Raw genomic sequence first — 26032 nt, forward strand, 5'->3', positions numbered from 1 at the left:
GCGAAACAAATAGTTGTTGAATCCAAAAAGAAGTCATGGGAAGATTTTGGTAATAACCTGGAAAGGCTAGGTCAAGCAGCAGGGAAACCTTTCTGGACAGTAATAAAGAATCTTAGGAAGGGAGGGAAAAAGGAAAAGAACAGTGTTTTGAGTAATTCAGGTGAACTCATAATAGATCCCAGGGAATCACTGGAGAGGTGGAGGGAATATTTTGAACATCATCTCAATGTAAAAGGAAATCATCCTGGTGGTGTTGCAAACAGCTAAGTTCATGGGGAGGAGGAAAATGATGTTGGTGAAATTATGCTTGAGGAAGTGGAAAGGATGGTAAATAAAGTCCATTGTCATAAGGCAGCAGGAATAGATGAAATTAGACCTGAAATGGTGAAGTATAGTGGGAAGGCAGGGATAAAATGGCTTCATAGAGTAGTAAAATTAGTGTGGAGTATTGGAAAGGTACCTTCAGACTGGACAAAAGCAGTAATTGCACCTATCTATAAGCAAGGGAACAGGAAGGATTGCAACAACTATCCAGGTATCTCATTGATTAATATACCAGGCAACGTATTCACTGGCATCTTGGAAGGGAGGGTGCGATCAGTCGTTGAGAGGAAGTTTGATGAAAACCAGTGTGGTTTCAGACCACAGAGAGGCTGTCAGGATCAGATTTTCAGTATGTGCCAGGTAATTGAGAAATGCTACGAGAGGAATAGGCAATTGTGTTTATGTTTCGTAGATCTAGAGAAAGCATATGACAGGGTACCGAGGGAAAAGATGTTTACTATACTGGGGGACTATGGAATTAAAGGTAGATTATTAAAATCAATCAAAGGCATTTGTGTTGACAATTAGGCTTCAGTGAGAATTGATGGTAGAATTAGTTCTTGGTTCAGGGTACTTACAGGGGTTAGACAAGGCTGTAATCTTTCACCTTTGCTGTTCGCAGTTTACATGGATCATCTGCTGAAAGGTATAAAATGGCAGGGAGGGATTCAGTTAGGTGGAAATGTAGTAAGCAGTTTGGCCTATGCTGACGACTTGGTCTTATGGCAGACTGTGCCGAAAGCCTGTAGTTTAATATCTTGGAACTTGAAAATAGGTGCAATGAGTATGGTATGAAAATTAGCCTCTCGAAGACTAAATTGATGTCAGTAGGTAAGAAATTCAACAGAACTGAATGTCAGATTGGTGATAGAAAGCTAGAACAGGTCGATAATTTCAAGTATTTAGGTTGTGTGTTTTCCCAGGATGGTAATATAGTAAGTGAGATTGAATCAAGGTGTAGTAAAGCTAATGCAGTGAGCTCGCAGTTGCGATCAGCAGTATTCTGTAAGAAGGAAGTCAGCTCCCAGACGAAACTATCTTTACATCGGTCTGTTTTCAGACCAACTTTGCTTTACGGGAGCGAAAGCCGGGTGGACTCAGGATATCTTATTTATAAGTTAGAAGTAACAGGCATGAAAGTAGCAAGAATGATTGCTGGTACAAACAGGTGGGAACAGTGGCAGCAGGGTACTCGGAATGAGGAGATAAAGGCTAATTTAGGAATGAACTCGATGGATGAAGCTGTACGCATAAACCGGCTTCGGTGGTGGGGTCATGTGAGGCGAATGGAGGCGGATAGGTTACCTAGGAAAATAATGGACTCTGCTATGGAGGGTAAGAGAAGTAGAGGGAGACCAAGACGACGATGGTTAGACTCGGTTTCTAACGATTTAAAGATAAGAGGTATAGAACTAAATGAGGCTACAACACTAGTTGCAAATCGAGGATTGTTGCGACATTTAGTAAATTCTCAGAGGCTTGCAGACTGAACGCTGAAAGGCATAACAGTCTATAATGATAATGTATGTGTATGCAAGTATATCTATATCTCAAACACTTAAAAGTTTGCAGACGTAAACATTGATATTTGGAATCTCCTTAGAAATAAAGAAACACGTACTTTTTGGTTTTGGAAAATCCAATTAAAGTGGGGCGAACAGGCGTGACAAACAGGGTGAAATTTTAAAAGATATTTACAATATATCTCAGAAATGTAACATGTTACAGACGTGAAAACTGGTATTTGGAATCTCCTGCAAAGTAAAGGAACACAGATAATTTGTTTTCAGAAATTTCACCTAAGGGGAGCTGAAAAAGGGGGTGAATTAAAAAAAATGAACATATTTACAGTAGGCCTATATCTCATAAACTTAACATGTTACAGAAGTGAAAATTGGTGTTTTTAAAAAACCACTTAGGAGGGGGATTGAAAGTGGGGTTGAATTATTTTTATTAGGTTACTGATATCTCAAACACACAAGATGTTACAGACAGAAAATTGGTATTTGGAGTCTCCTTTAAATTTCACTTATATTTCTGTTTTTCGAAAAATGCACTAAGGGGGAGGGGGTGAAAGAATTGAAAAAAAAAAGTTAGTTGCTAGGGGCTTTTACGTCGCACCGACACAGATAGGTCTTATGGCGACGATGGGATAGGAAGGGCCTAGGAGTAGGAAGGAAGCGGCCGTGGCCTTAATTAAGGTACAGCCCCAGCATTTGCCTGGTGTGAAAATGGGAAACCACGGAAAACCATCTTCAGGGCTGCCGATAGTGGGATTCGAACCTAAAATCTCCCGGATGCAAGCTCACAGCCGCGCGCCTCTACGTGCAAAAAGTTAGTTGAAATTTTTGTATGAGGATACTCATATGTCAAAAACTGAAGTTGTTGCAGACGTGAAAATTTGTATTTGGAATCTTCTATAAAAACGAACACACATTCTCTTGTTTTCGGAAAATCCACTTAACGGAGGGTGGGGGAGGAGGTGAAAGAATTGAAGAATTAGTTGAATTATTTGTATGAGGATTCTTATATCTAAACAACTAAAGACGTTACAGACGTGAAAATTGGTATTTGGAATCTCCTTTAAAAATAAAGAAACATGTATTTCTTGTTTTCAAAACATCGACTTGAGGGGGTGGGGTGGGTGAAAATAAGTAGAGAAGCAGCGGAATTCTGTTTATGAGGATACTTATAGACCTATCTCAAAAATTGAAGAAGTCATGAAGGTTGGTATTTTGAATCTTCTTTAAAAATAAGAACACACGTATTTTTTTCGGAAAGTTAAGTGGGGGAGGAGAGTGGAAAGAAGTGGAAAAGTTGAATTCCTTTTATGAAGGTACTTATATCTCAAACACTGAATATGTTACAGACGTGGAAATAGGTATTTGGAATCTCCTTTAAAAATAAACAACCGTTTCCTTCGGACTTGAGAGAAGACTGTTTCTCACATGTACAGTTTTATGTCGCATGGTCATCTTAGCCCCAAAAGGCAATTTGACAAACGTGGTTTACATAGAGTTTCTGGGGTAAATGAAACTCAATTTTTCGGCGAGATTTTATACTTTAGTAGGAATTTTCTGGCAATGTCTTAGTACAGTGCCGGGGAACGATTACTTTGATCAAATTACGAAATCCACGCGAGCGAAGCCGCGGGTAACTGCCAGTTTCAAAATAAAACGAAAAAAACCCCGTGGTTATTCAAATCACAATCCCAAACCTCTTCGCGGTTGTAGCTAATACGGTTTCTGGCAGATCACATGTAAATACTGTTTCAGAGCACAATTACACTATAGCAAGGACTCCGAAGTTAAGGTAGAAACACTCTAAACAAAAAACCGGTCGCATCCGGCACGGTCGCTTCCGGCTCGTAACCGCAAATCCCAGAACGGACGAAGCTTGTTGCATCATACGTATTTGATCTGAGAATATTAATGATTAACAATTCTACGAAAGTTTGGCAGTTAATTAGAAATTATGACTGCTGACAACTTAAGTCATCTCACAGAGGACTTAATTCTGACATTTTATCTATGACAATCTTTGTAAATCACTTAAAGGTGTTGTATCCATCTCACCAGACAGAACTCATATATACAGAGAGGAAAGTGTTAGGTATTTCTGTAATCAACTTAACATCAATATTCAAGTAAAATAACTGGAGTTTATAAAGACAGTATAAGGAAGACAAAAATGAAGAGAAGAAATATACAGATCTCCATCGTTCGTCAGCAGACAATTCACGGCAGAGTGTGAATGAACCGTCAGATCAATAAATGGAACTGTTACTCCTTTTAGAAGTTTTTCTTTTTTTGAAACACGAAGCAGTCAATGTTTATTGATCTTATGGGATCCGCACTCCTCTACTTCATATGAAAACTTGGTTGTCGTCTGGAAGACATTCAGCGGATGATGCCAACTCCAGGAAAACTTCAATGCAGTGAATCCATATGGAAAGAGCCAATAGGTAAGGTGGGTACCATTACTTTATATTTTCCAATTAAAGCCGTCTGTAAACTTATTTGCGACGAGGTTGCGATAAATGGCTACCGACAGAAACTCAAAAATAAGGAAACTTCCGAACATTTATGTACACCACGTGAGGAATACTGCACACCCAAGTCATCGTCGTTGCCGGGATTCGAAGTCTGATACCAAGGCGATGCAACTTGTTCAATAAAACTGACTAAAACAGTTAAATACCAATTTATTAATTCCTACTTTAAGGCGATAACATGAAAGATAGTCTGCCCGTTCTTCTTTTCACACGTTACGACGAGCAGTATACTGCCGACTAATTGGAAAGCATATTTCAAGAATGGTACGCAATTTCAAATCTTCTACAAAGAATGTTAAAATGTCCTTTTGTTTGATGTGTTTGGATCACTTCAACAGTCAAGTATACCTACTTCATGCATAATACTGCAAGTCTGCATGACAGTACGTCGTTGAGGTGCTAGTCTTTATCTAAATACTCAGTTTTGCTGAAAACTAGGTATCGGTGGCAAAAACGGTGAAATATAAATCGGCAGTAATTTAAAAAATGTAGATTTTCAGGATGTGCCAGGTAATTGAAAAATGATATAAGAGAAATAGACAGTTATGCTTCGTAGATCTAGAGAAAACAAATGACTGGGTACCGAGGGAAAAGAGGTTCGCCATACTGGGGAACTATGGGATAACGGGTAGATTATTAAAATCAATCAAAGGCAGGAAAAGCTGTAATCTTTCACCTTTGTTGTTCGTAGTTTACATGGATCATCTGCTGAAAGGTATAAAGTGGTAGGGAGGGATTCAGTTAGGTGAACATGTAGTAAGCAGTCTGGCCTACGCTGACGACTTTGTCTTTATGGCAGATTGTGCCGAAAGAGCACTGTCTAATATCTTGGAACTTGAAAATAGGTGCAATGAATATAGTATGATTTTTTTTTACAATTGGCTTTACGTCGCACCGACACAGAAAAGTCTTATGGCGACGATGGGATAGGAAAGGTCTAGGAGTGGGAAGGAAGCGGCCGTGGCCTTAGTTAAGGTACAGACAGCCCCCAGCATTTGCCTGGTGTGAAAATGGGACACCACGGAAGACCATCTCCAGGGGGTATGAAAATTAGCCTTTCGAAGACTATATTGATGCCAGTAGGTAAGAAATCAAAGAGAACTGAATGCCAGACTCGTGATACAAAGCTGGAACAGCTAGATAATTTCAAGTATTTAGGATACGTGTTCTCCCAGGATGACAGTATTTTAAGCGAGATTGAATCAAGCTATGCAGTGAGCTCGGAGTTCGATCAACTGTAGGCCTATTCTGTAAGAAGGAAGTCAGCTCCCGGACAAAACTATCTTTACATCGGTTTGTTTTTAGACCAACTTTGGTTTACGGGAGTGAAAGCTGGGAGGACTCAGGATATCTTATTCATAAGTTAGAAGTAAGAGACACGAAAGTAGCAAGAATGATTGCTGGTACAAACAAGTGGGAACAATGACAGAAGGGTACTCGGAACGAGGAGATAAAGGCTAAGTTAGGAATGAACTGGATGGATGAAGCTGTACGCATAAATCGGCTTCGGTGGTGGGGTCATGTGAGGCGAATAGAGGAGGATAGGGACTCTTATGGAGGGTAAGAGAAGTAGAGGGAGACCAGGACGAAGATGGTTAGACTCAGTTTCTAACGATTTAAAGATAAAAGGTATAGAACTAAATGAGGCCACAGCAGTAGTTGCAAATAGAGGATTGTGGCGACGTTTAGCAAATTCACAGAGGCTTGCAGACTGAACGCTGAAAGGTATAACGGTCTATTATGATGATGTATGTTATCTTAAACGTTTTTTAAAATTTTTAATTGCATCGAGTAATGGTAAGTTAAGCGACGATTGTCCATGAACAGCACTTTCCTTCATCCGACGGTCTTTCCACTTCCAGTCTTCTGTCCAACCTACTTGTTATTAATGTATATGATGGATGTCAACCTCCAAACTGCCATCTAGTACAGTTAACACATTTCTTCCCTGGGGGGACTTGCGGTCAAGGTCATTTTCTTCTGGGCAGCGTGATACACACTGCTGGGAGCTGAACATGTCTACATATTACGGAACCAAACAGAACTCCATGTGAAACTTCACAATTATTTAGGCTGACATGTTCTTTATACTAGACTGGCAAATACTAGATATAATACGAATTACAGAGCGATATGAAATGGCATTTGAATTTCGGACCTACGAAACTGCAACACACTACAATCTTTATGCTTTACTACGAGATGAAAGACAGGCGAAAACTTCAGCCTCGAATACAGGTGTCGGACATTTCGTACCACTTGATTTTTGAGGACATTTCGTACCACCTAGCCGTTATCCACCCTGCGAACGGTTTTCCCGTAATCCCCAAATATTTACGCCAGGGCAATCCGTACCACTTGTTGTCAAATTTCAATTCTATTTCCACTCAAGCTGTTGTAATTAGCCTATAGACCCACATTAGAAATGGGAAACAAAAATAATTTACATATGCTGAAGAAAACTTCTATATTATTAATAATTTGCCTTTAAACTATACTTATGTTTACGTAAATATTATCGTAAGAAAGTAGATTTTTTGAAGTATAAATTCTAAAACAAAGCAATACAACAGAAATATACGTCGTGTTCGGGCGCAATGTGCCTGGCGAGCATAAGGATTGATAATATTAATATTATTGTGAATGTTTATAAACTACTGCATTAATTCATTATCAAGTAAGCAAAATGAAAGATTCGACGAACTGGCCGACATGGGCTTGAAGGTCACACGGAAACAGCAAACTACTGAACGGTGAATGTAGCTATGTCCCCGCGAATGGCGAATACGAGATAATTAATACGTGTACCAATCAGATAAGTTGAGCCCGACGAAATGTTAATATCAGTAGTGGTCATACGGTGTGGAGGCTTCTGCGCCAGTAGTGGACAATGGATATACAAATGAATACATTCATTAGGATATCGTTTCTACTTCGCAATACTTCCCACTCTTTCAAGTGGTACGGAATGTCCTCTCCTAAATATTTTAAAATCATTACCTGACACTTCGCAGGTAATCAGCCGATCAAGTGGTACGAAATGTCCTAGAACCTCGAATACAAACTTCCCCGTCGCAGATAATGCAGTCAGTCTCTTAACCTCTGCCTATAACAGTAGCAGCAAGTTTTCCTGTGAACACAGGTCTACGAACAGATTTCTGCAGCAATTATGTATAACATGGGAAAGGTTCCTCACCACCCAAGAATGTATATCTATAAATATACATGAAGTACAAGAATTTACGGAGTATTAGAGCAGTGACAGAGGAGATCCTATGTTTGCGCCTACTTTAAATCTCTGAAATAAGAAAGGTTCATGGTTATTACTCAGAGATAGAAAATGACCTACAGATATGGTGCCATTTTTGTCACATTTGCACAAAGCATACCACTTGCTCTGTGAAAGTATTTATGTGGGATGCGTCGATCTACCTGTTTAATTTATAATAGAATTATGTGAAATATGCAAACGACTACGACCATTATTCCCCTCTTTTGACAAACTAATATCACACTAAACATACAATCATCAATAAGAAGAAACTATTTTCAGATAATTACACTCCTCAGTTATACTAATGCCCAAGTTTGATTACAATGCAAATAACCTGTTATCAGGTAGACTACCATATTGAATTCATTCAGGTCACTTAATTCCACCTGGTGGATACGAGATATTCTGTTGGGTACCAGGATAAACATCTTGAAAAGATCTTCCATAATGGCCAGGATGAGTGATTCAGACGGTAGTAGAGCACTGGCATCCTGAGCCCAAGTTGGCGGGTTCGAAGCCAGCTCAATACAATGGTATTTGAAGGTGCTCAAATACACCAATCTCGTGTCATTAGATTTGAAGGAGTGTCTGTTCCAAAGGTGCTATTTCCGTCATAAGAAAGTTGTGGAAAAATGCAGACATGAACAATAAATGGCACAAAGGAACATACCTATGATTGGGTATGGTACAAAATTTACATAAGGAATTGGAATAAATTGCCTGCAGCAGTCTTTGATAAATTCCCTTCCTGTATAAAAACGTTTAAGAAGATCATTAGTGCTAGTGTAAAGAGAAAAGTAAAAGTTGTAAATGACTGACACTGAATTTGTGATTTTCTGCTGGATTTAGAATGTTAAACTAGTAGTATTTCTTGTAACACCATATTTTCTTTTCATGGAACTGCTTGTTGTACTCTTGTTGTAGTTGTTCTTGGGTAATTTTTAAACTTTGTCATCACTTGTAATGTTAAGCTAGTAGTAAGTTCCCCCTATAGTACTGTAAGCCGTAGTGTTAAGCACTGGAAATACTTAAGTTGTTTGTGAATTTGTATATGATGATGATGCTGGATTTAGAATGTTAAACTAGTAGAATTTCTTGTAATATTTTCTTTCTATGGATTTGCTTGTAGTATTCTTGTTGTTGTTGTTGTTGTTGTTGTTGTTCAGTAACTATGTTTTATTTTACTTTATTATCACACTACTGCAAGTGACCATTTTGATGTATTCGTTAATAATAATAATAATAATAATAATAATAATAATAAATATTTTCCTGTAGGCCTACTTGTTGAAATTTCATTTAGATATTCATGGGCATACAAGTTTCATATGAAATTCCTAATTATGGATAATGAATAACCTGCCTACAACTGAAGTAATGGAAAGGAAAAAACAAGGCATCCTGATGTATTCCTATATGGCCTGCCTACAAATAAGATAAACAGCATACTAAGGAATATATAATAAAACATTAATTTCACATCAGTCGAGGTTCCAATTATGACCACAATGTTCCAGTACTCCCTAACAAATCTTCCTTCTCTCCTTAGTGCTTACTACAAAATGTCAAGGAAGAGTTATCTTCAGGAGAAAACTTCTAAAGTTGTAGACTTGAAGTATTATCCGCACACTTTATCTTGGTGCATTTACACCCTAGTGCTGAATCGGTCGACCTCGGCAATCTTCGAGATTCGTACTGGCAACCTTTGAAAGACAAACTATGAATCGCTTAAGCATCGTTGTGCAACATCTGGCGTACACTTTACGTACTAGTACTGTTGTTGTTTACACAACAAAGCCAAAGTATAGAATTCATGCTAGGAACAAGATTCGCATCGAGAAATGTTTTATAATGTTATATAATGTGTATGTGACATAGTTGTTGGCTTAAGATGATAACGGTTTAGAAATTTCATATCGATCGATCATATTCTCGATTCAATTCAGATTTCATTTTCATTCAGTTGGCAGCACCAGGCAGCACTATCGATACTGGGACAGCTCCCTCCTTACTCCTCACCCCCGTACACAAAAGCACCAAGATAAAGTGTGCGGATAATATCTTATTCTTGACAGCAATAAAACGTATATGGCAGGAAATTTAAGTCTATCAGTGAAGGAGTCCTGCTTTAAATCAAATTAAGAAATTGAACTTGAAAGCTTCTTTAATGCTTACTTTTGCATCACAAGTCTTTTGGGAGTACCAGTACCCTACCATTAACAACATGCCTTACTTAACAGCCGAATTGAGAATAGAAGATAATGACACAATAATACACCAATTTATATACTATTACATTTGATACTATTTTTAACCTACTAGTAATTACTGTATATTCATTATTTTAGGACAATCAGGCCTCTTATCCACCTTATCCTTTATTATTCTCGTTTGTATTTGTTTTTATTTTTTAAATTTCCCTTTTCCACATACTTTAAAAAAAAAGAAAATTGCTATTCCTCCCAGGGTAATCCACTCTTTATTTAATAGTTTAATAACTGTAGAGAATTCTCTCTCACATTCTACTTTTGTTTTATATTCACTACCCAGATATTTAACTCTCAGTTCCCTACAAATTCTTTAGATGCGCTTCTTCCATTTCTTCACCACAGAGTATACACTGATTTTTGATATTTCTCTCTCTCTCGCTCTTTCTATCTGACCCCTATTTTTATTTCCATGTTTGTACCAGACAGCAAACTTATTCTGAACAACCTATGGCATTTGAGAATTTACAACTGAAGACAGAAAGTTCTTAGAAAGTAAATTCACTTTGTTGGTATGTTATAATAATTCAAAATTGCCAATAAATAATTGGTCACTGAAATAGGAATGAGCCAAGTTCCATGAAAATAATACTGTAATACTATTCTGGAAACAAATTACTGTAGGCCCCTATTTGAATAAACAGTTTAAATAGAAATGACATGGGACCACAGACCGTTTGAAACATTCAACAACATGTTAACTTACCCCAACAATCACAGATTCTACATTAATATGGGTCATTTTTTATAATTTACCCCCCCCCCCTTCCACCCACTTCACCTAGGGTTGCTATTAGAGTCATACCATCACAAACACCTACATTGAACCAAGTTATGCGCAGTTCAGTCCTAACTGTTACATGTTAGAGAGGAATGCTGATATTTTCCCGTCGCCACACGCAAGTAAGTTCACATTTTAGGATAAGTGATGTTATCTCAGATGTTGCCCCAGCAAGACTGTCTTAGGTGAGGTAGAACCTCACCGGTCGATGCACTGATCAAGATCGGGTGACGATTGGTTAGCTTAAATTAGAAATTACAGTAGGGCAACTTAAGAGCAAAAGGGCTGAGTAAATATAATTAAAATGAACATAAAATTTATTTTTGCCATATGGGTAGTTAGTCACACACACACACACATACATAATCTGTCATTTTGAACATTCTTTTTCACTCTTTCTCAACTTCCATTATGACTGGGGATGAACTATGATTTAAACGGCATCCAGAGTACCACAGTTCCTCTCGGCAACCACGAAAACTATGGATTCGGCACTAATATCAGTTGGTTTCAGTTTATTTTCTTTCTTACCCCCACTGTCATTTTTACAGATAGTAAGTCATATATGTACCAATTTTGGTTGACAGCTATGCTGGAACATACATCCATAATCTCGTTACCATGCAATACTTGAGCTGACGTTGCCATGGTTACGGCCGGTCGTTTCGTCATCCGATTCCTAGAGCAGGGATAGTGTGGTGCCAATATCTTTAAACATAGCTTTTGGACCTGTAGGGCCTTACCGACTTTTGTTCTTCGCATTGCGAGGTTTAAAACGAGCTGTCTCATCCTTGTTCGACAAAATCAATATTTCACCTATATTAATGTGCCAAAGGCCCTAAATCTAGGTTACCCGCAGGGTCCTAAAAGGCAAATATACAAAATTTGATTCAAATTGGTGGAACAGGATAGATTTGTAAAAGGAACAGACAGATTGAAAAGGAAACAAACTGTAACCTTGCTTCATTCCTTTCTGGATTGTTGCTTCTTTTTTATAGCTCATGATTCTCATCACTGCAGACTAATATTTTGTACATATTGCAAATATTCTTCACCTTCAGAATCTCAAATAGCTTGTTCCAATCAACATTATCAAATACCTTTTGGAGATCTATGAATGCTTCGTATGTGGGCTTGTCCTTAATTTGTCAGATGTAAAATTAGGTTTGCTTTATGTGTTCCTACATTTCTTCTGAAGCCAATCAGATCTTCTTCCAACTCAGCTTCAACTGGTCTTTACATTCATCTGTACATATGTCCTAAAATTTTTTGCAAGCCTGATACTAAACAAATGGCATAGTAGTTTTCACACTTGTCAGCATCTTTCTTGGGAATATGTACAGACAATATTCGGTCTACAATCAGATGGCACTTCTGTATCATACATCTTGCACACCAACTGGAAAAATCTAGCCATACCGGTGTCTCCTAACGTGGTCAGTAACTCTAAGGGTGTCATTAGTTCCAATAGCCTTGTTCCTAATTAAGTTTTTCAAAGCTCTGTTGAATTCTGACCTCAAAACTGGGTCTCCCATTTCATTAGCAACAATAGTTCTTATTCCAGAACTATATCTATTTCTTTTCCTTGATACAATTGATGAATATGTTCCTGCCATCTTTCTGCTTTGTCTTCTTTCCCTACAAGTGGTTTTGGTTTTCTTTCTCAGTTCTTAGTTTTCCTTTCTTCAAATATTTCCTGGATTTTCCTATATGCAGCTTTTACCATTCCTACAATCATACAAGCTTCAACATCCTTGCACTTCTCTTTCAGCCATTCCTCCTTAGCTGTCCTGCAATCTCTAACTATTTAACCACCTGTTTCTTTTCTACCCTGCCAATTTTTTTCATTCTTGCACTTTTGCCATTCATTAATTATATCATGTACTTTCTGAGTTATCCACTGATTCTTATTTGATCTTGCCTTTCTTCAACAGCACTAGCAGCATTTTACTATCACCAAGTTGTGGTCAATAATAATAATAATTGTACCGGGCGGTACACCTCCACGCCGCTAATTTATAATTTGCGCCAGTTGAAACTCCTCTGCTGGAGGAAGTCTGAACTTTATCTACGCTATTAATTCTCTACTTTCTCAGAAGATGTCACCACGTGGAAAATTTTGAGTTTTTGAACTGTGTCATTTTTGATGTGTTTTTGTTTCGCTTGAAGTAAGAAGTGTGAACTTTCTCTTCTAGAGGACACTACTGAAGATCAACAATAGTGCACCCTAGCGCGAAGTCAAAGAACTATTTTGTTGGAGAAATTTTTATTTCAAATGTTTGTTCTTTGCTAAATTTCTTTCAGTCATTGGTTAAGTTAGCAATATTAACCCCTTCTTTCCCCTTGTTTTAAATCTAGCCTATCCCGAATTTCTTAAATTAATTTTCCACCAATTATGTGTTTCTTCTTAGTATTGTGTAGGGGGTTTATGGATGAACCAATAAAATCCTCGTGGGAGGGTGTTCTCATTCCCCTAACGCCTAGAAACTTCCGCAAGAGTATTTAAACTGCTGATTTTAGGGTCTCCGGGCCACTTCTGTTCCATCTTTCAGTGTATAAAGTACATAGCAGGAGGCGGGAAGCGCCTCTTTCCTCGGCAGCGGTCAACAACAAGGTAATGGCCGATTAATAACTTCTTTCTTTGCTTGCTCAGTAGTTTAACTCTCGGGGCGGGTTCTAAGCGTTCCACCATGTAACCTTTTCCTAAATGTAACTACTCCTTTTATATATTCTCTTTTAAAGCTACATACTGGGATAGAGAGTGCTAACCCTCTCGAGCTCCCACTCATATTGTTTTGAGGTGAACTTATTTTTCTCAACCTATTCTTTGTTAACGTAAAACAAATTTGTTCTCTTCTTAAGTCACCTCTTTAGTATGGGATTAGCCCTTGTATTAACGGCCTAGTGCCAAGTAGGTCTTAATCAAAGTGTATTAGGAGTGCAAGTTCGCCTCCTCTCAAATTGTTATTTTAGAGGTCATTTAATTAACCTCCTTTGCATTTAATAGACCTCAGTAGATTGGGTATTTTACCCCGGTGTTTATGTCCGTTGAGGACAACTTGAAGGTGGAGTTTGGTGTGGCCTGGGAGAGGCTTAAATTTGGGAGCGAGTGGCTCTTTTGAAAATTGAGTGTTGTATGCCTCGTGGAGGCTTTTCAGTGTAATTTGGAGCTAGGGCTCCTAGGCATGAATGGGGTTTTCTGCCCCTCTGTTGAAACTTGTGTTTGGAGGTAAAACTGCGCTGATTGCCCAAGCATTGTGTTTTCAGGGCTCGAAGCCCAAATCCTGTAAATATTTTAACTACCCTTTGACTTGCTACTTTGTACCTGCCATGCTTGTTATTTCTTTGTTTTTGAAAAGAAAATATAACCTGGTTAAATTTTAATTAATTTTACTTTAGTAGCTTGAGACCCGTTCACCACCCTGCACCTTCTTTCACGCATAACTACCACAAAAATACGGTAACAATAATAATAATAATAATAATAATAATAATAATAATAATAATAATGTTACTGGCTTTACGTGCCACTAACTACTTTTATGGTTTTTGGAGATGCCGAGGTGCCGGAATTTAGTCCGGCAAGAGTTCTTTTAAGTGCCAGTAAATCCACCGACACAATGCTAACGTATTTGAGCACCTTCAAATACCACCGGAATGAGCCAGAATCGAACCTGTCAAGTAAGTTGTGGTCAGAGTCCACACCTACTGCTAGAAAGGTCTTGCAATCTAATGCCTGTTTTTTGAAACTCTGCACAATCGCAATGAGGTCTATTTCATACCTTCCAGTGTCTCCAGGTTTTGTCCGCATATCCAGCTGTCATCTGTGGTGTTTGAACAAGTATTAGCAAGGACTAAATAATGATCAATGCCGAATTCTACCAGCCAAACTCCCTTTTGTTCCTCTGTCCCACATTACCTCGTTTTCCTTGGCCTATCATTGTATTCCAGTCTGTCATCACAATGGGATTCTCGTCACCACATTTTATTAAACATTCTCTCTCTTCAAATATTCTTTCAATTTCTTAAATCTGCTGAATCAGTAGGTACTATTGTGATGAGTTAGGCTTGGTGTCCAATTTGACAACAATAATACATTCATTATGCAGGTTATAGACGCGTACCTGCAGCCCTCTTTTCTTATCCACTACTAAACCAACTCCTGCAGTTCCTCTGTTCGATTTTGTTTTGATACCTAACCATATATACATAATCATTATAGACCGTTATGCCTATCAGCGTTCAATATGCAAGCCTCTGTGACCAGCAAAATTAATGGATCACTTGAATTTTCTTAGGGTAGCATTAACAGACAAATGACATTACTTAGATATTTTTTTTAATGAAAATAATGTAAATAATAAAACAAATATTCCACAGTTTAACAGGCTTTTTCCTATGAAATTCAAGTGATTGATAAATTTTGTCGGTCAGTGCATTCCTGTAGTTGCCTGATCAGAAATCCTGCTCTTCCTCCTGACATTCTTAATTTATATCAAGTACATTCTAACTGTAGTCTATCCATTTCCCTTTTCAGATTCTCTAAGCTACCACAATGATTCAAACGTCTGACATTCCACGTTCCAAATCAGAGAATGCCAGTATTCATCCTCCTAATGATTGCCCTTTCTCGTGTAGTCCTCATCCGGAGATCCAAATGGGGGGACTATTTTACCTGTGAGGAAGCCATCATAGAGCCGGATATCTTAGGGATGTTAATTATAGCTGTAGTTTCTCAATGTTTTCAGCCGTATAGCAGTATCAACATAGCTAAGCCATGTTAAAAATTATTACAAGACCATATCAGTCAATCATCCATATTGCCGCCCTTGCAACTTCCGAAAGCCTGCTATCCTTTTTCAATGAGCCATTTGTTAGCCTGGTCTCTCGACAGATACCCATCCAATATGGTTGCACCTATGGCTTGGCTACCTGCTTCACTGGGATGTGCAAGCCTCCCCACTGCAACAAGATCACACTATTCATAGGGGAGGTGGTCTTGATTACACTACCTCAAAACTATTTTTGTTGTTGTTAGTGATTTGACGTTGTGCTAACTCAGATAGGTTTTCAGTGCCGATGGGACTCGAAAGGAAGTGGCCGTGGCCTAAATTAAAATATAGCCCCAGCATTCGCCTGGTGTGGAAATGGAAAACCAACTTTTAGGCTCCTGATGTGGGGTTCGAATCCACCATCTCCCGAATGCAAGTTTACAGCTACGCAGTCGTGGCCTTAATTATAGTCCCAGCATTCGCCTGGTGTGGAAATGGAAAACCAACTTTTAGGCTACTGATGTGGGGTTCGAATCCACCATCTCCCGAATGCAAGTTCACAGCTACGCAGTCGATACCACGCAGTCAACTTGCTCTGACATAATAACATAGATACTATGAAATATTTCCTGCAAGTATTCTGAAACCAATTTTCAGAGAGTATCTCAATGTATTGTAATGGTTTCTAAACATCATTTGGACTTCAGAGAAAAAGTTTAGTTGCTACTGCAGTAGCTTTCTGCAGATTTAGCCAGTCTCTGGACTGATGGCATATTGTTAAAAAACATGATAATGGAGATTTTTACTCATAACAGTTCAAGTAATTAGTAAATATGAATATAGCTGTCATTTATCTGGAAGGTAGATTTTAGAAACTGAATTAGGTCTGCCTATTGGCTGCACTGTAACAAACTTCACTTAACTCGCCATTGGTCGAGCCCAACGGATGGCCGAGGGTGAGGTTTTCTTAACTTCTGTAGACTATTTTACTTTGTTTTTTTTTTTGAGGGGGTGGGAGAGGTTTATCTTTTTATTATTCTATTTTAAAGCCACAGATAACTTTTTTTACTATTTGTTTAACGTCGCATCGACACAGATAGGTCTTATGGCGACGATGGGATAGAAAAAGCCTAGGAATAGGAAGGAAGCAGCCGTGGCTTTAATTAAGGTACAGACTGAATAGGAAACCACGGAAAACCATCTCGAGGCCTGCTGAAAGTAGGACTCGAACCCACTATCTCCTGGATGCAAGCTCACAGCTGTGCGCCCCTAACCGTATAGCCACCTCGCCCGGTAGATCGCTTTTTAGATCATTATATGAGGCCTTTTTGTCTTTATGAGATCTAGACCCAAAGTTTTCAGGAATTTTCTTCTTGAAAGCTTTTCTCCAGCATTGCAGTTCATAATGACTTGTGAATTTATTTCACCAATGTGAAGAAAATATTCTCAAAGAAAAGGGCACTAAGCAATAAATAAAAGCATCTGTAGCTCATAACCAAATGAAATATTTCAGGTGCAGATGCATAATTTGCCCAAAAATGTAGCATACTTACGTGGGAAGATTTCATCACCCCAGCCAGATAAAGACTGTATCAACCAGTCTGATATATGCATGCACTTTACCCTAATTTTCTCATCCGTACATTCGTATGGTAGGTTATTTCTTCAAGAATCAAAACTGGAAAAAAGATGTTCCATACTTCAGTAATTGTGTCTGAATTCCTGGCCTTCCCTGTCACTCCTGGAAGGTGAAATACGATGCTCCCCCTTGGTCTGCGTCTGCACAGATTTGGTACGTGGATTATCCACTGTGTTGTCTTGTCATGGTCAATGTAATAAGGCCCAAAACCAATGGCTATTCCTTCCTCTTCATCTTCTTCAGCATATTGTTCGTATTGTGGTCAGTATTTCCAACCTCATCTACCTTCGAGAATTATCAGAAGAACTGTTACCGTTCTGAAACATATTCTCTTCATGGACGGTTCCTCTTCAAGCCAATTGGCCATTTGACATTCATCATTCACAATGTAAAAAAATAAACTACACAAAAAAAATTGATAAATAATTAGAACTGGGTAATTAATCATAAGAATTTGGCAAGCTAAACACAAAAAACAAAAATCGAGAATCTAAAACAATATCAGTAAAAATGTATAACACGGATAGTCGAGGGTGAGCGCTCCGCACACTGGCATGTAGTAGTGTACAGTTCATTGGCACTGAAGATGATTCAGTTAGGTAGTGACTGATTCCACTCACTCCATATATTCCACCGAACAGCTACTGATTGTTACACGTCACTACCTGCAGCTTTCGGCCTTTTACAGCAAAATTAATTTCGGGGTGAGCGCTGCGCTCACCCCTCAACCAATGGTGGGTTAAGATATTACACTTGCTTTAAGCATGGGAATAGGGACAGATGGTATCCCAAACACTGTCAATTATGCAATGTTAAGCAAGTATTTTTCTAGACAGTACAATTAAGTAGCTTCCAGTCTATTTTAAGAATAGGCAATTTCAGTTCAAAAGTAGGCCTAATACACAATCAGGTAATAAGTGAAATATCCCACAGGTATATCACCTCCTGGGGGAGGGGGTAGAATAACATCCACGTAACCCCTGCCTGTCGAAAGAGGCAACTGAACAGGGCCAAGGGACTCTTAACTTGAGAGTGTGAGTAGGCGAGGGGTCCTTAGCTGAGTCTTGGCATTGTTTCCACTTACTTGTGCCAATCTCCTCAATTTCACCCTACTATCCAACCTCCCTCTGTCAACTCTTGTTTTTCTCGACCCGAATGGTATCAAAGCATTCTAGGCCTAGGAAATCTTTCACTTTCAGGCCCTTCATGGGCCCATGTCTTTCTTTGGCCGATATATTCAATTTTCAAATTTTTGGGCCCCTTCCATTTCCCCCCCTCTGAGTAGTGTTAATAGAGGATAGTTGCTTAGGTATACTTCTTAAAACAGTAATCACTACCACCACCACCACAGGTACTATAATAAGCAAAATATTCTACATGGATCTTCAATAAAATGATCTCTGCAGAAACTGAATGGTTATTTGTATTAATGTGTAATTTACTCTTCATGACCTCACACATTTAAATGATACTTGGCAGATAACAATGAGAAGAGCTTTCAAGAATACATGAAGGGTACTTAAGGTGCTGATCAATTCACAGGAGAAAGAAATCTGTCCATTACAATTGACATACAGAAATTAACAACATTCAACAGTGTAGTTCAATAGCATTGTTGTTTTAAGCAGGCTAAACTGGTAAGTAATCTAATCCAAGGTACAGTACTATAAATCCAAAGTACTGCTCCACAGCAATGTATAGAATTCTATCCATCTGATAAATTACAGATTTTCACCAAATGACACACCCTTCATAAATACAAAATGCTGTCTCATATGATTTGTAATGATAGCAAATTCCTTCTGCAACATTAACTGAAACAAATTAAACTGCAACCCAAAGATGAATCACTTTGATAAAACTCACCATACTGGAGCATTTTCAATCTAACTGCTGGTGGTGTGTCTTCGACATTGGAAAGGGAGAGTCTTCGACGAGGTGTGTTTGAGAGACTGGCTTCACTAAGATTGGTAGCAAGATTTGTAACAGGAGAAAAGCCATCTATTGCTGCTTGCATTTCTAAGTTTGAAAAGGTTGGTGTACCTAATGGCACCAAGTTCAACTCAAGTTGTTCAGAATTGCTCAGATGAGACATTATGTATTAACCTGAAGGATAATAATTAACAAATCGATGAACACTTTTAGGTATGAAATAATGAAGCAGTTTTCTTCTCTGTCAATAAATCTGAAACAGAGAGAGACACATAATTACTTAAGACGCATCATTACATTATCACAGTAGTAGGCCTACCTACTGCACCACAATACAAGATTGAACATTACCCTCTTATATTAAAATATCCCAATTGAAATATTGATCGTCCCTAAAAATGTCGGAGCGAACATATACCGAAGAACGAGAGCAGAAAGATCTCACCCATAATTATCAAATTCCATTACAGGTACATGTCTATGCAACTTGCCTTATTAGTTAGTGAAATAATCTCTCCATTTGTATACAAAAGTTGGGAAAAGCAGAGTCACAATAAAAGAAAGTCAAGCAATCCAGGTAAATATGTTTAAAATAAACTATAGAACGATGAAAGAGACTGACGAATATGAAAACACTACTAGGACTAACATAACCTATAAATTCATAAACTTTTCTAGTACCGGTAATTCATTAACCTGGTGTGCAAAACAACTTACCAAGTAATAATGGTAATAGCACCACTATTCCATGACAACATCACTTCCATTCATCCATTCTAGGTTTTAATCAGTTCATCATCATAACCAAAGCATTGCATTCTTCACATAGGTAAACACCGCCCCTCCACTCGACAAACAGCTAATCGCAGACTCTTCAAAACCGATGAAGTTGAAAATTGACTTCTTGTTTCAACTATAAAACACCCCGAGCGCCACCTGACTATGAGCGAGACATACGGATTTCTCAACTGTGGTAATAAATAGAGGAAAATGTAGAACCTTCAGTACGAAATATTTCCGTATATTTCGCTACTCAATAGTTAATTCGATTTGCAAAGGAACATCCAATATTATTCAAAACAGTGAACACTTTGTCCTCCAATTCCCTACTCATACGCCATCTATGTCTCTTATGTAGAACTCTGTTGATGGTGTGAACAATGCCTGCAACACTGCAATTAGGTTACTCATCTCTTTGGTTGCTACATCTGAATACCACATTATTTTCAGGACATTACTATCAATACTAACTAATCTGCTACGATTATAAGTACAGAGAATATTTAAAATGTGATAAGACTGTTGATGGTGAAATTCAATATTATGATGGTATATGTGCAAACTATGTTGGTATAGAGGTTAACCAATCATTTGTTTTTCCGTGCTTGTCTCAACCCAGGCTCCTAAGTTCAAAGCACAGACATATAGATTTATCCATCCCCTTTGGTTTAGACTAGCAATGAGCATCAGGATACTGAAGCCGGAAGCGTGCGGCCGCCGCCATCTTAAGTCACTACACTACTCCGATGAATTAATGTAAAAATAGTAGGTAGCTGAAACGGGAATATTGGACAGGAGATCATTGAAATAACTTGAAAATAATAACAATAATATTGATTCATTATAAGTATTAGGGCTTTTATTTTACTGTTCAGAAAATAAATACTGGTATATCAATTTACCGATGCTTAAAAACAAGGGTGCCCATATGAATAGTTTGTAGGGGGAGGGGCTTTAGACCTGGGGTATATAGTATTTTTAGTATTTTGGAAGATGAATGGCGACTTTTAAGTAGCCATTAAAGTTTCAGTTTCGACTCATACTCTATAAAAGAAAATGGATAACACGTTATTTTAACTGCTTTATTGAAACCAGTGAATATTTAGCAACACAAATGCAGGAGGAAAGTCCCTATACTTTAATATACAGAAAAACTAAAAAAGCACACCCCATAAGATTTTACACAGATATTGATGCAAAAAGCAAACCGTAAGGTAAATTATCCCTTTCCCGCCCGCATTTTCACTCCGCTTATCCCCAGGTTTCAACCTATTATTTAACAAAAACTGAAACAGACCGTATTGTTTCAGAAAAAGTTAAATACAGTAAAAACTACTGATCACAATGAATTCAAATTTTCAATAACATTAGAAAATATACCACCACACCCATTTCTTTGTTTATTGAGTCTTCGTGATACTCGACACAGAGACATTCCCATGTTGTCTGAATCCATCAAAACCAATAATCACGTGATTTTGGAAGTGGAATGATGCCCATGTATATAAGATTTCATTTCATCTGCGCAAGGGTCTTCCCATTATGTTTTTATCTTACCGGAATGTGACTGTTTGAAGGCTGCATTGTTATATGCGCAATAGGCTATGTCACTGAATAGTTTTTCTCCTCCTAACTTACGTAAAAAACAATCTCTTTCCCCTAATACTTTTCCGAATTATGCGCAGGTTCAACACCATCCATTTCATCATTCGGAGTAACAAAACGTAATATTTGTGTTACCTGAATTGCCGTGGCATCGCCATCAGGTCCGATTTATCGATATTCGTTTTCATTCATATCACTGTTATCACTAAAATTATCTTCGTTGATACATTATTCACTCATTAAAAATTCACCTGCACCCTTACTCAAGGATTCTGTGTCACTTTTTTCGCCCATATTCAGCTCAGTTTCAATATACGCGATATTCAATCCCGCCATGTTTACGGACGAAACAGCTGACCCGCGCTCGCGGAAGTTCAAGACCGTTGCCTAGGCAACGTCAAGACAGATTATCTCTCTTCCTTTATTCCATAAGACTTGTAGATTGCACTGCGTGTTCATAAATGCCTTATAAACACTTCACTGATGAGAAAAATAAAAAACTATCGCACAGATCGCAGACGAATGCAAATAATGCAGCCGGGCGCTTTCGGGCGCTAAGGGCCGGAAGGCTAAATGAACAGTCGGGCGCTTTCGGGCGCTAAGGGCCGGAAAGGGTTATTATGCATAAGTTAGTTTGTGGATTTGGCACTAATATTTATCCGAAAAAGCAACCTGTAAATTTACCAGGGCTTTTTGCTCTTTTCCTGTGGACACTAAGAAGGCACAAGCTTTACAGAGGGTCCTCGCAGGTAGTACTTCTCATCCAGGTCATCACTCTACGCAGGGTGCTGAAGGAACGATCTACAGTACGTATTTCTACTTTTTCTTCTATTGAAAAATCGAAATACGTACGGTAGTTTATTAAGCATTTCTAACGACAAATTACAGAGGTGTGTCAAATGTCAGAAAAATACGTAATTTCGTTAGAAATACCAAGAAACTCGTAATTTTTCGCAATAGAAATGTGAAGAAATTATTTTCATCAGGACACCTCAAAAACGAGATCACTACTTTTGTCTTTGTAACTTAAAAAAAATTGAATTTTTAAAGTTAATATTTAGAAGTGAAAAATCCGAACGAAGGTAGCCTCAACAAATAATTAAAAGAAGTTCTCAGAAATGAATTAAAATCTGTGATGTTGGTAACATTTGTTTGCAATCCAGTGGGACATGCTCTTAAGGGCATTCAATACTTAAGAATATTTAAGAATAATTGCTTCCGAGTCTACCAAAGGGAGCGGAAGCTTTCTAATTACTTATGGGGAAAAATTGTCTTCCAAATTCAAAATTTCAACTCGAATTTTACGTTTTAGACCTTCCAAAACATTAATTCTTATTCAATAAATTATAAAGATGTATGGTTAGCTGAAAAATGTAAATATTCTGGGTCGATGCGACGAAAGAGGAAAACTAAGGAACACTATATACTGTAACAACAATTATGTTCATTTATGTTTTTTATATTTACACTTTACCCCAATTTATTTACACTTATTTAAAAGTTATTTACACTGACTGAATACACTAAACCAGATGTTCAGATCAGACCAAATGTAGGAAACTATAGATCTACGGTATATTGAGAAACTCGGTTCCGACATGTTAACAGTAAACATACGCATTAATATGACGAAAAACTTGCAAAATATGGCGCTGTCTGCATGTTTATGTCGACTATTATGTTGTCTAACTCTGACTAGTCTTAAGTCTGTTGTGCTGTGTCGTCTCGTGGGCTTGAGTAGGATTGGAGATGGAGGGTGTTCGTCAAGAACGTTGCGCTTGCGAGCTCTTTCTCGCTGCACCTTGAGACCGCAGCGGCAGCGACTCATGCTTGAACTCATATTTAGAAAGAATGAAATATAGATGTAAAAAAACGCTATATAAATAATATTTTAGTGTTGAACCACTTCTACGTAATACCGACCTTTAAATCATTTTCTTGAAAGAAAACACCTGACTGCATTAGATATTTTCCTTTCCCTGAAAGCTGGGGGGGGGGGGGGGGAGACGGCGGCTTAAAAATAACTAACCTGTTTAAGACCGATCTTTGGTCAAATCTGTTTCCATTCAACTCTCTTACAGCATGATTCACACGTATTTTCAGGTTTGTTTGCTTGTTCGTCCAATCCTTGTCCCGTTTCTCTACGGGGTCGGGTATGAGGTGAGATGAATTTGCGATGGGGAGTTTTTATGACCGGATGCCCTTCCTGACGTCAACCTCATCAGAGGAGTTAATGAGATGAAATGAATCACGTGATATATGATACTAGGAAGGGAGAGGGTGAAACCTGGTGTCGGCACATAGCCTACTCCTGTCGAATAGCACAAATGTGTCTGCTCAAGGCTTAACGTCCCCATCCAAAGGACGAATCACGATCAACAGCGTCATGTGCTCTCATTCCATTTGAGTATTGCGGAGAGATTTGGAACTTAATCCAGGCCTTTGTCACGCAATTTAGTGATTAGAAATTGTATACCACCACCTCTCCTACCCTGCCGGCCAACATTCTGATGGTCAATATTTTTCCCCCAATGGGACTCAAACCGGCTAACCACGGTGTCAGACCGTTTAGATTTCAAAGCCTTAACGATCATGGCCACCAGGCGGGCTCTCCCACGTATTTTCAGGTGCAGTATTGAAATTACACTAATAAGGCGATACACGTGCGTGTCCTTTGAGTTTAGGTCTAAAGTATGTGAACTTTAACTTAAGAAAAGTTACTTAGGCCTACAACTGAGCTGTGACTTCATTTGGTAGGTATATTCCCTAAAGGCATTATCTATCTATCTACCTATCTATCTATCTATCTATTTATCTATCTATCTATCTATCTATCTATCTATCTATCTATCTATCTATCTATCTATCTTTCATGACTGAGCTTAAACCATTACATGTAGGCCTATTCTCTCCGAAATACATCTCAGTATGTTTGCACACATGAACATCTTTCGTATGACCATTCAGATTACTTCTATTCTGGAAAGAAATGAATGGAAAATAATTTCCTAATAATGTTATTTATTTTACGTCTCACCTACTACTTTTACGGTTTTGAGGAGATGCCGAGGTGCTGGAATATTGTCCTGCAGGAGTTTTGTGTGTCAGTAAATGTACCGACACGAGGCTGACATATTTGAATACCGGTACCTTTAAATACCACGGGACTGAGCCAGGATCGAACCTGCCAAGGTGGAGCCAGAAGGTCAGCGACTCAACCGTCGGAGCCACTCAGCCCGGCTGAGAATTTTCTTTTTGTACAACAGCTTCCTTACAAGTATCACATCGTAGAGAATTACCTAACATCTTGACCACAAATCCTGAGATATATCCAATAACATTCTGTGATAATAAACCTAACACCCTATTTCGATTGATGCAAGCTTACCAATCCTTTCACTCTAATTTTAACAGTAATTTTGACATCCTTATAATAATTATGTCTTTGAAGATTAGAAGCGACCGAGACCGCTGTTATTCAATTACTAACACCAGAAAAAAAACTTAACTTGTAATCAAATGTTGCAGTAACATTATTCATATTCATATTATTCATATTATTATTATTATTATTATTATTATTATTATTATTATTAATATTATTATTATTATTATTATTATTATCAGGCCCTATACCACACTCCATCACAAGGGGGCTAACGCCGACAATTATACACTGGTTGTTGTTCGAGTCATCAGTCCATTGACTGGTTAGATACAACCCTCCATGCCATCCTATCCTGTACTAACCTATTCATTTCTACGTAACTACTGCATCCTACATCTGCTCTAATCTGCTTGTCATAATCATACCTTGGTCTACCCCTACCGTTCTTACCACCTACACTTCCTTCAAAAACCAACTGCACCGTGCTCGATAACTGCAGTCGCTTAATTGCGGCCAGTATCCAGTATTCAGGAGATAGTGGGTTCGAGCCCCACTCTCGGCAGCCCTGAAGATGGTTTTCCGTGGTTTCCCATTTTCACACCAGGAAAATGCTGGGGCTGTACCTAATTAAGGCCACGGCAGCTTCCTTTCCACTCCTAGCTCCTTCCTGTCCCATCGTCGCCATAAGATTTGTCTGTGTCGGTGCGACGTAAAGCCACTAGCAAAGAAAGAAAAAAGAAAAAAAACCTGCACAAGTCCTGGGTGTCTTAAGATGTGTCCTATCATTCTATCTCTTCTTCTTGTCAAATTTAGCCAAATCGATCTTCCCTCACCTATTCGATTCAGTACCTCTTCATTCGTGATTCGATCTATCCATCTCACCTACAGCATTCTTCTGTAACACCACATTTCAAAAGCTTCTATTCTCTTTATTTCTGAGCTAGTTATCGTCCATGTTCACTTCCATACAATGCCACGCTCCGCACGAAAGTCTTCTAAAACATCTTTCTAATTCCTATATCAATGTTTGAAGTGAGCAAATTTCTTTTCTTAAGAAAGCTCTTCCTTGATTGTGCTAGTCTGCATTTTATGTCCTCCTTACTGGAAGGAAGTGAATTAGGCACCTTTAATCGTAAATTTAATTGCATTAATAGGTAGGCAACAAGTGTACATGAGCAAAAGTACGCCACTTACTGGTGCATTGAAACTCCTATTC

At 38.3% G+C, this 26032-nt stretch overlaps 1 protein-coding gene across 1 annotated transcript in view; it reads right to left on the bottom strand.

Moving 5' to 3' along the window:
• Window positions 1–19900, bottom strand: part of LOC136857134 (M-phase inducer phosphatase) — a 441034-nt gene extending 421134 nt beyond the window's left edge. Inside the window, exons 1-2 of the mRNA XM_067135542.2 lie at window positions 19761–19900; window positions 18978–19296 (exon numbers count right to left, since the gene is read on the bottom strand). Of these exons, the coding sequence (XP_066991643.2) occupies window positions 18978–19206 (229 nt within the window). The 5' untranslated portion in view covers window positions 19207–19296; window positions 19761–19900. The remainder of the gene's footprint in view (window positions 1–18977; window positions 19297–19760) is intronic.
• Window positions 19901–26032: the final 6132 nt, after the last annotated feature.

The sequence above is a fragment of the Anabrus simplex genome, chromosome 1 (genome assembly GCF_040414725.1).
Source record: "Anabrus simplex isolate iqAnaSimp1 chromosome 1, ASM4041472v1, whole genome shotgun sequence".
In the NCBI taxonomy this organism is placed as follows: domain Eukaryota; kingdom Metazoa; phylum Arthropoda; class Insecta; order Orthoptera; family Tettigoniidae; genus Anabrus; species Anabrus simplex.